Here is a 15,680-nt window from a genome sequence, read left to right as displayed (position 1 = left end):
TAAGTACTATTTATGTCACAGATGACTTTAAGGCCCTTTTACACGGGAAGACTGTCTGGTGCAGAAGCGCCCGACAGCCATTGCAGCGATCATTGCTAGTGAATGGAGACGGAGACGGTCGTGGAGACCTCCAGCCGCCTGCCTCCATTCATAGGAAACAGGCAGTCATAGATAGATGAACAACTGCCTGTTTACACAGGCTGATTGCTGTCTGATTTTTATGCCTGCAGAAACTGAATGACGAATGAATTATCATTCATCGTTCAGCTCATGCCAGCATTTATAGGTTGTTAAACACCTACTGTTAAAAAAATCGCAGCATGTCCCATCCTTTTCCAACTTTTTGGATGACAGGCACCCAATCAAATCAATGGGTGAAAAAAACAGGCACACGCAGAGGACACATTTTTAAGCAATTCTAGAAAAAACTGGGCCTTCTCTAGTTTTTTTATGCATGTGAGAAAAAAATGCAAGACACATGGATCATGCATAGACATAGAAAATGAACACATGCAATGCATACAGATGTCATACGGACATACACATGCAAAAAAATTGGTCCAGTTTTGAAGCATTGAAATTCGACGCTCTTGTGTGAGTAAAGCTACTCTCTGCCTTAGTCTTCGCTCTGTGATGTGAGTGAGACATTACTTTCATATACTATAACTATGATGGTCAAAATAATGGACACCGTGATAACCCTCAGTCCAAAAAATGTTTTAAGTGTCTACCCTATAGTAATTATTATTATTTGCTGTAATGTGCAAAACTATAATTGGCAGAGTAGGTGCCCGTGTATTGGTGATGGTCTGGTGTGCTTGCACCTTCATCTCTTGACAACTCACCATTGTTGCTCACCATTCCTAGCACCTTTCCAAAGGGAAAGTGAAGGGTGGAGTCATTCAATGGCGCAAGTCTCCCTATGAGTAAAGGGTTATTAGGACATATAGGTGCCCGAAGAATTTTCCCAAGACACTGAAGCTCCTGCCGAGAGCCCACGTTGACTGCAAATCTGTGAATGACAAAAGACAAGTAGAGATGTTTGACTCAGTTTACTGCCATATGAATGCCGTGGATGTCATATAAGACCATGACAAGACCATGACATACCTTATTAACTAACTTTCAGGACCTAGGGAATATGGATCTCTGATATTTTCCATGCTCAACCACAAAATCATGTAAAGCTCTAAAATTACGGAAAAATCTATTATGTTTAAATATGTTTGTACAAATCAAATAAACTAATTCTTCCTTTTCAGGGATATTGGGGAACACGCTCAATTATAGCAACCCAAGCACCTCTAAAAAGTACAATGCCTGAATTTTGGCAAATGATCTACCAGAGGAAAATAAAAGCTATTGTGACGATTTCTGGACCAAGTCAAGAAAAGATTGTGAGTATTATATATATTTAGGGACTCAGGGGTGTAGCTAAGGGCTCATGGGCCCGGGTGCAAAAGTTTATCTTGGGGCCCCCCAACTTCTCTTAATCCCTTAACGCAGAGGGGTAACTTGAAGCTTCTGGGCCCCAATGCAAAACCTGTAACAGGGCCCCCAACTATAATGCTTTATTCATAGTACTGGGCTCCCTATATGGAGAAGAGAGGCCTTATGGGCCCCCTAAGGCTCCTGGGCCAAGGTGCAACCGCATCCCCTATAGTTACGCCAGTGTTTAGAGTTACTGTGGAATTAGTGAATGAAATATAAAGATGCACTCCTTATATAAGATGCACCACAATGAAGTCATCATGCACTGGCGACACATGTATGCAGCAGCTATAATATCATTGCTTTAATGGTGATCTTCTAACAAAGAACATTCTGGTAATTACTCCAATAGCTTTTTAGTAGTATTTTTGTCATGCTAAATACATAAATTATGGAAAATGCATGAAGCATAAATACCGTATGGGAATAAAGAGCTGTCACCTGTGTTTATACAGGAAGAGGAATGTGCACCATATTGGAAAGAGAAGAGTAAGACATATGATGATCTTGAGGTTGAGGTAAATGATGAAAACGCAAGTGATAGCTACACTGAACGCTCTTTTGAGATCAGGCATACTAAGGTAAGACCATTTAGATTAGTTGGCTGTTATTATTGGATGCTGATATATTTTGTACATTCTAGTGATATTTTGGGTATATTCTGACTCAAAAGGGCTTATGGCGTTTCTTTGCTGTCACTCAAACAAAGGTGAAGATTAAAAACCTTATAGGGTATTCCATAAGGTTTTTAATCTTCACCTTTGTTTGAGTGACAACAAAGGTAAGGGTGAAGGTGAAGGTGAAGATTAAAAACCTTATAGGGTATATCCATAAGATCTAACATGAAAACCAGAGGTTGGACATTGACCGATTTCTATTCTGGCTCCCACTGTCCTCATGCTAGCTGTACAAGGGGGCCAATGGTGGTTGAGGTTACGGAAATAGCTGAGTAGGTTCCATTATGTTTCCATAACTCCTCTGGAAATTGATGGAAGTTATAGAAACAATGTAGCACAGTAACATGTACTGTTTCCGTAACTCCCACTGACTTCTATAGGAGTTACAGAAATAGCGAAGGCCTGCGGTTCTTGGCTGTTTCTTTAAATAAATATTTTTGCCCTTTTTTTCCATTTTTGAAATGTATTTATCCTACAGTGGTATAACAACCATCCCAAAAAATAGAATACTTCTACATTTTAAAGGTTGCTATACATATCAGATCAACATCAGTAAAGCCTGCTGATTTTGACGGGACGAGTCAACCATGTAAAGTGTATGGGAGTGTCCTGACTTTCCTTGATGGCAGAGCCCTGAGGAAAAAGAAGTGTGGGCAGTGTTGGATCTGCCAGTGGCTTATTCCCATATTTCTATTGGGAACACATGCATGTTTGGCCAAGTCAAGAATGCATGTGTAGGGTAGAGACCCGGAGGAGTAGCTTTGGGTCAAATGAGCGTTTGATTGATGCCTATCGAAGGCTACTTTCAGAGTACGAGAAACTACCAATTAAAATTATATAAAGCCAGAATTAAACTTCCCTGTATGTCTATCGGAAATTTTTGAATATTATTAATGTAAGCTTGCTGATACATTGTAAATGTGTATGCAGTGCTGTCTCGTTCTGTAAACTGCCGGACAGAAAAGGAATATACCCATTTCTAATCAGTGCTGTCCATTCGGTGCTCTTTGGTTCCATCATAAAATGTATGCATTCGGCCTGTGGATGCCATTTTCCTGCTCCTTTAATGGAATAGGAAGATTAAACTCCTTAGTGCAGATGTGAATGAGCCCTAAATGAGATAAAAATGTTTTTTTAAATGTGTTACTATACATATTTATTATGGATCGAATGTTAATAACATAGGTATAACATCTTTTCTTTAGAGGAAAGATATCAGAAAGGTCACCCAGTTCCATTATAACCAATGGGAGGATGTTCTGCCCAAAGAAACTAAGGGGTTGCTCCAAATGATTGAGAAGATCAGGAAAGATTTCCCATGCAAGAGATTGGAGGAGCAGGGCAAGCACGACAAATCAGTTCCTCTTCTTGTCCATTGCAGGTAATTTCAAGTCCTCAAATATGGCAGGTGCTATTGTTATACTCTACATGTTTCATTAAATTGTTAGAAAAGTGCAATAATTAAAAACTTGAAGGGGGTTACTGACAATGTACATTTATGATATATTGCTATATTCTACATTGACCTTCACAGGAAAGACCATGCTCCATTGGTTTTTATCATCTGTGATCAAGAGCATTAATTTGGCCTGTAAACTATGAATGGACAACCATGCATCTGCTGAGTTCTGATACTACTTAAATTAAGTGGTTGCTTGGAGTCCTACTGGTAGACTTCAATCAATGAGTCATACATACGTAAATGATAAATCTATATAAATATAGACATGGGCCAAACCAAAAATATGGCGAAATGTCGTTCCATGTAAAGTCCCCTAAAAAGACAAGGGTCACTTCCACTGTCTATGGAAAAAAAAGTTTCAATCTCCGGAGACGACAAGTAATATATAAGAGCTGTGAATCTGTGGAATAGCCACTTCAGCAACTGGTCTGAGGAAAAACAATTGATAGCTTGAAGAATAACATGATATCACCTCCTCTGGAATCCTCCTTTTAATGTTGATCCAATTAGATTGCCACTTGGGTTATGGAGTAAAATTTTTCCCTTTAAGGGCAATTGCACATATAGTTTGTTCTGCTTCCATGCAGCATATCATTTTTGTCATCCATCAGTCTTGTGTGTGCTCACATTTTATACATGTATTTACAAAGCGCTATGTTGAAAGCAAACTTTTCTATGTTTTTCTTCAAAGCAATGGATCTCAGCGAACTGGGACATTCTGTGCCCTCTGGAATCTCCTAGAAAGTGCTAAGGTTGAAGAAGTCATTGATGTCTTCCAGACTGTGAAACATTTACGTCGCCAGCGTTCAGGAATGGTGTCTTCTTTTGTAAGTATATGATGACAGCAGTGATCTTCTGTGTAGGACATAGTGGATGGATTTGCAATCTGTTTTCCAATGGAGGGGAATGATAATTTTATTGCCAGTTACAAGATTAGTTAGGATTTCTGCATTGACTACAAATGTAATGTAGTCTAAGTCAAAATTAAATCTGTAACATACAAACAGTTGTAACATTCATGTCTTTTATTGAGCAAATATCCACAGTACAGGGAGAAAATGTAGGTGACTCTTTGTGCTATTGAGGTATCTAAGAGCTAATTAGCAAGTGTTTCAGTTAAGGAGATGAGAGTGGAAGTGTTGGTTTCACAGGTGTTTAGCGATTAACCCTTTAGTGGCATGCCCAGAAAATCTCCAGGGCTTGCTGCACTGACCATGCAGTTAAACCCTGTAAGATTTCCGTGGACAGCTCTAGTGCTGAAATGTGCAGAGCACTGAGCTGTCATCTGAGATCTTCTAGTATTTTTACTGCATATTCAGCACAGCAAGCCCCGGAGATTTCCCAATGTGATTGTTACATTCCTTAATAAATACTTACGAGATTCATTTGCATTGTTCACTCATTTAAAAAACCTGCCCTGTGAGGCATGACACGGTAACAAAAAACCTGCCACTGAAGGGGTTAATGGGTAGCAAAGAACTTTAAAAACCTCTGACATGCGATAGAGAAATGTCACAAGTTTTGATTAGTGGGGGTCCAGGTGTTCAGACCCCCACTGATTGCTAATACAAACTGACAGAAGTGCTTACCTGAGCATGGTGCCCAATTTGCTGGCTTTGCTTGCAGTGTAGGGGTTTCATAAAAAGTATATGGAGTCCGCATACTACTGGAGGATAACAGCTGAAGAGGAACAGCACTCAGCTTAGCAGTTCTGCCAATTCAGTTTAGCAATTAGTGGGAGTCTCAGAATCCGGATCCCTACCAGTCAAAACTTCTGAAATGTTAGGGCGCCCACCCACTGGCGATTTGCGCTTCTCTGCGTTTTGCGTTTTTTCTCAAGAGCAATTAGAATTGAATGTACTCCCACCCACTGGCGTTTTGCGTTGCGTTGCGTGGCGTTTTTTAACATAGGAACCGGCAGTTGCATATGTGTCCTATCCAAGAAAGATTGTGTGTACCATGCCTGGATGCAAACAATTTTTAGAGGACCTCAAAAGACATATTGTAGAGATACATGAAAAGGCTACAAAAGCATTGCTAAAGACCTGAGTGCACATCAATCCATGGTTAGATAAATTCTGTACAGATGGAGAAAATTTAGGACTGTTACTCTCCTGAGTCATTGGTGTCCTATTAAGATCATTCTATCAGCATAATGGACAATCCTGAAAAAAATAAGAAAGAACCCGAGGGTGACATCAAAAGGCCTACAGAAGAATCTACAGACTGCAAAACCTCTGTTAATCTATCCACTGTTAGGATAACACTGAATTGGAATGGAAGGAAGCCATTGCTGTCCAAAGAGAAAAAGCATTGCACCTCATCTCAAGTTTGCCCAAGAACACATGGATGTTGTACAATACTTCTGGGAAAATGTTATGTACAGAGATGAGACAAAATTAGAACATACATGACTACGTTTGTAGGAAAAAGTACCCCGCACGCCAACACCAAAACCTCATCCCAGCTGTGAAGCAAGGGGCAGAGAGCATCATGGCTTGAGGCTGCTCTGCTGCTTTAGGTCCTGGAGGTCTCACTATCACTGAGGAAAAAAATAAATTCTAAGGTTTATCAAAACATTTACAAGAGAATGTCCATGACCTCGAGCTGCAGAAACGTTGGGCGATGCAACAAGATAATAACCCAAAGTACACAAATGCATCAACGAAAGACTTGTGTTTTTCTATGGCCAAGTTGGACTATGGAGATCCTGTGGCATGACCTGTAGAGGACTGTGTACGCAAGGCATCCCAGAAATATTGCTAAACTGAAACACATTTGCAGGGAAGAATGGTACCAAATTCTTTTTCAACCTTCTGCAAATTTTATTTGCAGCTACAAGAGATATTTGCTGATACAGGAGGATCTGTGGATTCTATGTGGTCTGAGAGCAGATTTGAGAATTGGTGGCCATTAATAACTGGCCCTTGTTACTGTTTACGTTAAATCGCATATAACTGGATAAAATACATTTAACATGATACTCAAAATGAGTAAAGTTAATTAAAAAAAAGGTTATTCTTTCAAAAAAATAAGCAAATTGGCAAATAGTCTTGATTAAAAAATCTGCTACGATTTTGTCTATTCAGTCCTATTATGCCACTATGGTAACAGGCTACAAATAGAGATGAGCAAGCGTGCTCGCTCAAGGCTGCTGCTCTCACTCTCCCCCGGCTCCCTCCCGGCTCCCTCCGCCAGCTCCAATGTTGGTAGACATCTGTCAGGGTTCTCTTGCTGAATATTGCCAGCCTCTCTGCTGTCGGAGCCTATCCAATGTGTCACCTGCTTTTAGCCAGCATATAGCGCTATTGTATAACAGCAGAAAAAGAGTAAGACCCCCTAGAAAAATGAGGGTGCAAATTGAATTGGAAAGGGTTAAATCAAAGCAGGAAAATCTTTAAGTTTAGATGTGGAAGTCCTCTATTTACTTGCATGGGTTTTCTACAGGTATTCAGCCCCGCTGCAGAAAGCAGGAACTACTAATAGGTTGAATAGCCTCTTATGAAATACCCATGAGTGCAATACCATGGCTCTCCATAAATGTACAGTACTGTGTAAACATTTTAGGCAGGTATGGAAAAAGGCTGCAACATAAGAATGCTTTCAAAGATAAGAGTGCTAATACTTTTTTGTTACAATTAACAAAATGCAAAGTGACTGAACAAGCGAGAGATCTACATTAAATCAATATTTGGTGTGACCGCCCTTTGCCTCTAAAACAGCATGAATTCTTCTCATTACACTTGCACACAGTTTTTTAAAGGAACCCGGCAGGGAGGTTCTTCCAAACATCTTGAAGAACTAACTACCGATCTGCTGTGGATGTAGGCTTGCTCAAATCATTCCGACCCAAATATGAAACCTCCCTTATACAGCTTTCCAGAATATTATGGCAATTAACCTTTTCCAATCCACTGTCTGATGTCTTCCAACATTCTGATTGAAGCCTCTGTAGCTCTGATGTCAGACGTCTGGCAGGGTATTCTTGCTGTATATGGCCAGTTGCTCTGTTGTCGGGGGCCTCTCCTGCATGTCCCATACTGCAGTATTGGCTCTAGCCAGCAGATGGCGCCAATGTATAATGGCAGAAAGAGAAAGCCCCATAGGAAAACCCTGAATCTAAAATTGGATTGCAAAGGGTTAAATAGCAAATAAATGTATTGGAATCTTAAATGCTAAACTGTATCTTTTTTAATATCATTTCAGGAGCAATATGAGTTTCTTTATGACACCTTGGGCAGCACTGTACCTGCCCAAAATGGCCAAGTCAAGATAACCATTCATCAGGAAGACAAACACGATGAAATGCAGAACAAAACCCCTGTAGAAAACCAGGCATTTACTACCAGCTTAACAGAGGACATCTTTCCTAAAGAGGATGAAACCATCTCCAATGGACCCAATGCAGCAATGTTCACTGATGTATCGCTGAGAATAGATGAATGACAAGCAAGTGCTTATATAGGATAGTGGATGCATTTATGCCTTTTGGGCCCTTTGGGTTTATTGAGCTTCTATCTCATGAACAAAACTGGTACTTTACCGTATACACCTAAGCCAACGTGTAATGTATAATTTAAGTGCACGGTTGCTAGGAATTGCTGTTAATAAGGCAAAGCATTTCAGAGTTTACGACAAAAGATCTAATAATTCCCAGCACACAGTACCTTGTGCGCCCAAGATTGGTTCCAGTAACAAGCTATTGAAATTCTTTCTCCCCATGTATTGCAGCATATTCTATATGAAGTATAGACAGCCTGCTGCTCTCCAGATGCTTTCCAAATGCAGAGCTGACACATCATGTCTCCATCTGCATTATAGTATTCTTCAAATGTACAAATGTTTGGATAATCAATAATAGCAGCGAAAGCTAAACATACATTCCAAGCCGCCAAAAGCTTAAACCGTGCAAGTCGTAGTTATTGGCTAAGTCGCTTATATTTCTGCTCTAGGTGTATTCTTATTTAATCATTTTCTAAACTCAAGGATTTAATAAGGAATAGTGTGAGTCTTACGATACATTCTTTTATTATTAGCAATATACATCTTCCATAGTCTATAATAGATCAGAACCTCGCCATGTCCATAGTCAGGTAAAATGAAAATACAAGTCTACATAGTTAAGGAAACTTTGTACATACCTGTTTAAAGAGGCGATACAATGTTGAATCCCATTCTATAGCAGGACTTTAATTGTAAATGGTTCAAGCAAGAGGTGTAACTTGACGCTTCTGTGTCCCATTGCAAAATCTGCTCATAGTACTGGGCTCCCTATATGGAGAAGAGGGGCCTTACGAGCCCCCTAAGCCTACTGGATGTAGGTGCAACCACATCCCTTGCATCCTCTATAGTTACACCCTTGGTTGAAGCTAAACTTTGAATGCTACATATTAACTTGCAGCTTGTATTTCTGTAAATGGGTTATACAAGATAGCACAGATATCAACACATGAAGAGGAACATTACAAAGTATCGTATGAGAGTCCATTTCAGGTACTGTAAAGTTCTTGACTATGCCCATGGGAACAAAGCTATTTCTTTACTGGGCACATTGTCATAATGATAGTTACTGTTGTTTTAGGTACCGATGAAAATGGAAAAAAAAGGTATTTTCTGTCTATTTTCTCCAATTTGTAAGAAAACCAAATTCACTTGTTATTGCTAGATGTAAATACATTTGACATTCCACCCAATATTTCGGGCAGTTCAAGAGTCACAATTATGGCTTATTGTGTGAAGTATCCATTTACCATGCAGGTCTATATGCTTCGATATTTTTTCTTGTTTTTCATAGTTTACATAAATCATCTAATACAAACATTTTAAAGAGCTTGTCCACCCAAAAAATATTATTTAGAAGAGCGCTCAGATCCACCTCACCAATCTCCTGCCACTGCCATTCTGACCTTGTCCAGTAGTCCGCCGCTCACTACTTGCTACTGCAGAGACTATTTTTCCAGTACAGGGGCATGTGACTGCTGCAGGCAATCACAAGCTGAACAGCGGCCTGCTGCAGACACTGATTGGCTGAAGTGGTCACATGTCCATGTATCAGGCCATCACTGCTGCAGAAAGAAGTATAGTGGCATAGTGGATTGAGCACCATTGGAATAGGAGTGGTTCTGTGGTTAATATGCAGATAATGTAATGTGCAAAAAAAGACTACCACGCAGATAGTAAGTTTTTTATCAGGTCAAAAATAGGAACATTTAAGGAGCAAATGTTTTGGAAGCACTTTTGACCCAAGGAGGACCACTTGAATGGTACATTTATTCTAATTTTATGAATTTCTCCTTCTTTTCTCCCTCTTTTTTATTCTTTAGTGTAAAAAATGAATACGGTATATATAATATACTGCACTAGGGGACAATCATTTCAACAATATCGTTTTTATTATTTTGGTCATATTTGGTACTTTTTGTATTGGTCATGGTTTATAGATGACACGCAAACTTTCATTTACGCCTATACATGACTCCAATCTACTGAGACAAGTTTATGTGCATGTAGAAAAGGCAGAACAAATGTAGGTTCCACTATAACATCTTGTCAGGGTGGACTTGCATCATTATTCAGTATTTTAAGAGAGTTTGGGGGTTTACCGTAGAATTTCATCTTTATTCAAGACAAAAAAAAAGGCCAACGTTAATGAAAAATGTGAGTTTGACCCCGTAGCAACAATTCTTGCAGTTCGTTATTCTTTTGCTCTACCAGATTCATCATTTTATCTGCAGATTGCAGTGGCGGTTCCAGGACCAAGAAGTATGCCTTCAATTGGCAATTCTCGTAAAGTTTCATGTTCAGGTCTTCTAATATACTCGCTCCATTTTTTTGCACAGGCACCGCTCATTCGCTCGGGCAGGGGAATCATTCCGCACTGATTCAAAAAGCTAATTTGCCTAGTGAGGTGCTGGTATATCTTGGGTATACACTGCATGTAGAGCATTTCCATGCAGGAAGATGTGTGTGTTTGGATGGAGGTCTTTGGTGCGAAAACGCAAAAAGATAGGTCAGGTCCTATTTTTTTGCATTTCCAAAAACAACGGCGCAAGAAAAGAAGTGAAAATGAACCCATTAAAACCAATGAGTTCTATTCTCCACGTTTTGCGGGCGGAAGTTTCCTGAGTGCAAAATTGCAGTGTATCACGCACATCTGTTTAAGCCCTTAGGCTGCCCTCACACGGGCGAGAAAATCATCTTAGATTTGTGTGTGGCGAGATGCACAAATCTCACACAAATATGAACCCCATTCTTTTGAGCGATGCTTTTCTGCCTGGCACTGCAATGCTATGCAGGGAACAAATCGCAGCATGTTCTATCTTCCTGTGTGATATCACATCTCAGCGCCCATTGCTTTCAATTGGGCTAGCCGGAGCATCATGAGGTCTCCTATTGAAAACAATGGGAGAAAATCCATGATCCTCCACTGCAGCTGACAGCCGAGGATTTGTTCCTCCCCGAAGTGACGCCAGGCTGTTTTGACATGAAAATGCCCTGCAGCCACTGGTAATTTACATGGTGGGGAGTGCGATATGGGGTCTTAATTCATGGCCTCATATCGTGCTCGCTAGTGTGCAGTTAGCCCAAAAAATATGAATAGATAGAGAATAGAGATGAGCGAGCATGCTCGGTTAAGGCAATTACTCGAGCGAGCATTGGTCTTTTCGAGTAACTGCATACTCGTCCAAGAAAAATCGAGGGGCGGCGGGGGGGGGGGAGCGGGTGAGAGAGATCTCTCTCCCCCCTGCAAACCCCTGCCGTCCCCCGAATTTTCTTGGAAGAGTATGTAGTTACTCGAAAAGACCCATGCTTGCTCGAGTAATTGCCTTAATCGAGCATGCTCGCTCATCTCTAATAGAGAATAATCTAGAATCATTGTGGGCCGTTGACCTGGACAGTTGTGTTATTTGCTGAGTCTCGAGCCATTTGCTTGTTATGCAGTTTTTTTTTACAATAATATAATATATAAATGTATTCGCTTTGTGATATAAATTGTATGATTACATGTTTTTTAATAATAAAAAAAGGAACTTGAGAATATTTAATAATCTGTGAAAATATTCTTAATTATTTAAGATGGATTTATAACATTTTCTAAAAGCAAGAGGAATTTTAAAAATAAATCTAAAAATGTTGTATATTTACATTGTGTGCTGATTTTTTTTTAACTGAACAGGTATAAATTACTGTACAATACCTTGATGCACGTGCAAAAAAGCATTGTTTATTCCACTAATGCACAGCGCTCAGGCACGCAAAAATACGCATGTGAAGGGGCATAATTCATGTGTAAATGTCATCGTCCAAAGAATTAAATGTGTTTTCCCTGATTAGACAAAGCCAATGGGAAATGAAATGCCATGAAAAAGCAAGAAACCTCTTACACATTAAAACCGCTGAGGCCAGTCATTGGTTGCAGTGGTCACATGACATTATTGTTGCAGTCAGGTAAACCAGGTGGAATAGACCATAGCAGTGGAGCTGGAATGGTGGTGAATTTTCCGGGTAGGTAGTCTGCAGAAACAGTTATAGACTTAAAAAATAGTAGTGGGCAGAAAGGCTTATTTTGGTGCTCTTCCTAGCATCCAGCACCCGGGGCACAAGCCCCGCCAGCACGGCACGAGTTACCATGTCACCAGATAACATGTCTGATAATAAAACGAGTCTGCTTTGAGCTACTATGATCAGTTCTATTTCATACATTGTGGATACTTTATATTACATTGCATGGCCCTGCATCTCCATAAATCAAGCACATGAAAACCAAACAACATGACTAGCATGAAAATTGAGGAACCATTGAGGTACGGGCAATGACATTTAAGGTAATATGTATGGTAATGGAACTAGCTAATGTAGATGGGTATTGGTTTCCTTTTTACATATTGAAACACATTATAAGGCCTTATTCAGACGGGCGTTTTTTGCCGCGATTTGCGCATGCGCATGCGTCCGGCGATTTTATAAAACCATTGCTTTGCAATGGTATCGGACACATGAGCGCTTTTTATGCGCTTGTCCGATAAATTATAAAACAGAAATCGCAGATCGCACCTATCTGCGATCTGCGATTCCTGTTCTCTTCTCTATATGCGCTCAATGGGGCCGGCGGCAGCAGCGCCGACCCCATTGAGAACATATAGAAGACAAATCATTTTTCTCTGCCACAGCTGTAACAGCTGTGCAGAGAAGAACGATGTTTGCCCATTGAATTCAATGGAGCCGGCAATACAGCCGCCTCCATTGAAAGCAATGGGCTGCCGGCGAGCGCAGGATGAATTGTCGGGAAGGGCTTAAATATATAAGCCCTTCCCTGCAATTCATCCAGAAAAGTGTTAAAATAAAAAATATATACATACTCACCTGCTCCCGGCAGCCGGAGTTCCGTGCGGCCGTACTGCAGTGGGTGTGAAGGGGGTGTGAGTCAGACCTGTCCCCTGATTGGCTCAGCGCTGAGCCAATCAGGGGGCAGGTCTGACTCACACCCCCTTCACACCCACTGCAGGCCGGCTGCGCGGAACTCCGGCTGCCGGGAGCAGGTAAGTATATATATATTCTTTATTTTAACACTTTTCTGGATGAATTGCAGGGAAGGGCTTATATATTTAAGCCCTTCCCGACAATTCATCCCACACTCGCCCGCAGCGCATTGCTTTCAATGGAGCGGGCTGTATTGCCGCTCCATTGAATGCAATGCGCTGGACAGCTCCGGCCCGTTTCCAATGAAACGCGGCTAGGAGCAGATTTTCGGGCGATTTTCGGGCACCGGTCACGCGATTTGCGGATGCGCATCCGTCATGCGATCCGCAAATCGCGCGAAAAAACGCCTGTCTGACTAAGGCCTAAGAGTGGTTCCACACAGATGTGTGCGTCAGTGCAATGCATTTGTGCTATGTACAAGGCTTTTTTGTATACATATCTATTTGCATTTTACTCTATTTTTTGCACATGCAGGGCGTCTTGTATATGCACGTGCAACATCCCACCCCCCCAGCAAGAAAATGGAACCGAGAAGTGCTGATGTGAACAAGCCCTAAACTCTATATATTTAAAACTAAACTAGGAATATAGGTAACCTTGTATTGCTCATGATGAAGTTGCAAGCTGAATATTGTATATATGTATCTATTTTCCCTTTGCTAATACACAATGTTTATAGAAATACCTATCGAGAGGCAAAAAAGATCTTTACAGCAATGCATGGAGGTACTCTTGTTCGAGTGCTAAAAATCACACAGCAAGCACTACCAAGGGCAGAATAAGGCTGGCTATAGTTCAGAGCAGTCAATTATGATGGGCCCCCAATTATTTTGTCTTCCTTTTGTTCTTGTGCTTGTTATCTTGCTTTTGGCAAAAAGAAGCTAGGGGGAGATTACAAGTCCCACATTTTATAAAAGGAAACGAACAGAAAACCTTTTTAATGCCACATCCCTTTTTATGCTAAGCTGTGCCTTTTGTATCAGCTCACAGTAAAAGGGCCTCTAGTGTCTCATAGTAATAGTGGCTCTCAGTGACCCCCTCACAATGATAGTGCCTCTCAGTGATCCCGTCACAGTAATAGTATGCAGCGTCCGAGGAGTGGGCCCACACCCGAGGAGATAGTGGGGTAGATAGAGGGCTCTACCATCTCCTCCCCTGGGGGTAGCTCGAAACCCGACCATCTTACTGCTTGGGGAGGTCACAGGAAAAAAGTACCCGGAGGTTACTTGTAGTCTTCTTTGTCACTCGTGACATCAACATTCGTTCCTCTGTGGTGAATCTTGATGAGAGAATAAAGTAGTCCACACACAGGGAAAATGTTCTGGACAAAACGATCAGTAGTGTCCATTTACTGTAACTTCAGCAAAGTCCAATTAAAAAAAGCAGTTTGGCACTGATACAGCAAGATGTTGGTGTAAAAGGGTAGATTCTCGAGGTATTCCTGACAATTCACAGTCCTAGTTATCAGTGTGATTCCGCTCCCGGCGACTCTCTCACTCTCTACCGGTCAACGCTCACGATACTTGTGCTTTCTTTAGCCATGCAGCGGTCCTTCTCTCTCACTCAGTGCTTAGGGGTAGCACCGACATATCCAGGGTAGACTCGTCCCAGTGTCTGTGTGGCTCACTCACTGACTTCTTTAGCTTGCTAACTTACAGACTCAGACTAGACTCACATGCACTGCACCTTGCAAACACATATATAAAACGTAGTCCCAGGACACACAAAGTGATACATTTTCCAGACATAACCCAGACATTAACCCATTCAATCCTGCAGAGGTGCAATACACATAATCCAAATGCATACTACACATAAGACACTGACATGACAATGGCACGAGACAAACATATAACATTATGGAGGGGCTCCACTAACTCTGGGCCCCTACAAGCATATTTCTAAATAATAGTCAGATACCAGCATTTATCTCCAGTAACCACATGTGGTGTTGTCTTAGATTGGTTCCATAATTATTGGGTCACTTTCTGCCTCCATAAATGTAATAATGTCATTTTAGTAATCAGGTCCTAATGACCCATGTGGTTCTCCTCTAGTGACTGATGCAATCTGAGTATGTACCATTAATAATAACCACCTTCTGTTTTCAATCACTGTGTCAGTTATCTACCCAATATATATATATATTTTCCCCAGTCCAAGCATTCTCATTTTCTATACCAACCTTTTATGTGGCACAATGTCAAACACATTTGAAAAGTCCCAATGAACAACATCCACAGCCTATAGTTTCTGGTTTCAGTTTTTTTTATAGCTTACGTTACAGTTGTATGGTATATAAACCAGCCCCTTAGTCCTAATGGTGCTGGTCACACTGCTTGCTCTCTGGCTACTTGCTGTGGTAGAGTATTTTCCATTAAAGGGGTTCGTTCATTAAACAAAACAAAAAAAAAACTTGCCTATTCCTCCTCTGTCAGTCTTCTTACCATATTTTCACCTCACCGATCTTCTCCTGGCTTCTCTAGTTCCCACGGGTCACGTCACCTCCAGCCGTCTGGATCCTCTGATTCTGGTAACGAAGCATACATTGCCGGCATTCTGCTTAAAGG

The 15,680-nt window shown here is 41.0% G+C and overlaps 1 protein-coding gene across 1 annotated transcript in view; it reads left to right on the top strand.

The window, feature by feature from the left end:
- Positions 1-11,290, top strand: part of PTPRC (protein tyrosine phosphatase receptor type C) — a 159,989-nt gene extending 148,699 nt beyond the window's left edge. Inside the window, exons 29-33 of the mRNA XM_066597175.1 lie at positions 1,263-1,397; positions 1,947-2,072; positions 3,374-3,549; positions 4,322-4,457; positions 7,837-11,290. Coding sequence (XP_066453272.1) covers positions 1,263-1,397; positions 1,947-2,072; positions 3,374-3,549; positions 4,322-4,457; positions 7,837-8,076 — 813 coding nt within the window. The 3' untranslated portion in view covers positions 8,077-11,290. The remainder of the gene's footprint in view (positions 1-1,262; positions 1,398-1,946; positions 2,073-3,373; positions 3,550-4,321; positions 4,458-7,836) is intronic.
- The last annotated feature ends 4,390 nt before the right edge of the window (positions 11,291-15,680 follow it).

Source organism: Eleutherodactylus coqui, chromosome 3 (genome assembly GCF_035609145.1).
Source record: "Eleutherodactylus coqui strain aEleCoq1 chromosome 3, aEleCoq1.hap1, whole genome shotgun sequence".
In the NCBI taxonomy this organism is placed as follows: Eukaryota; Metazoa; Chordata; class Amphibia; order Anura; family Eleutherodactylidae; genus Eleutherodactylus; species Eleutherodactylus coqui.
The sequence above is the reverse complement of the archived record's forward strand: the minus strand, read 5'-3'. Positions and strand labels throughout refer to the sequence as shown.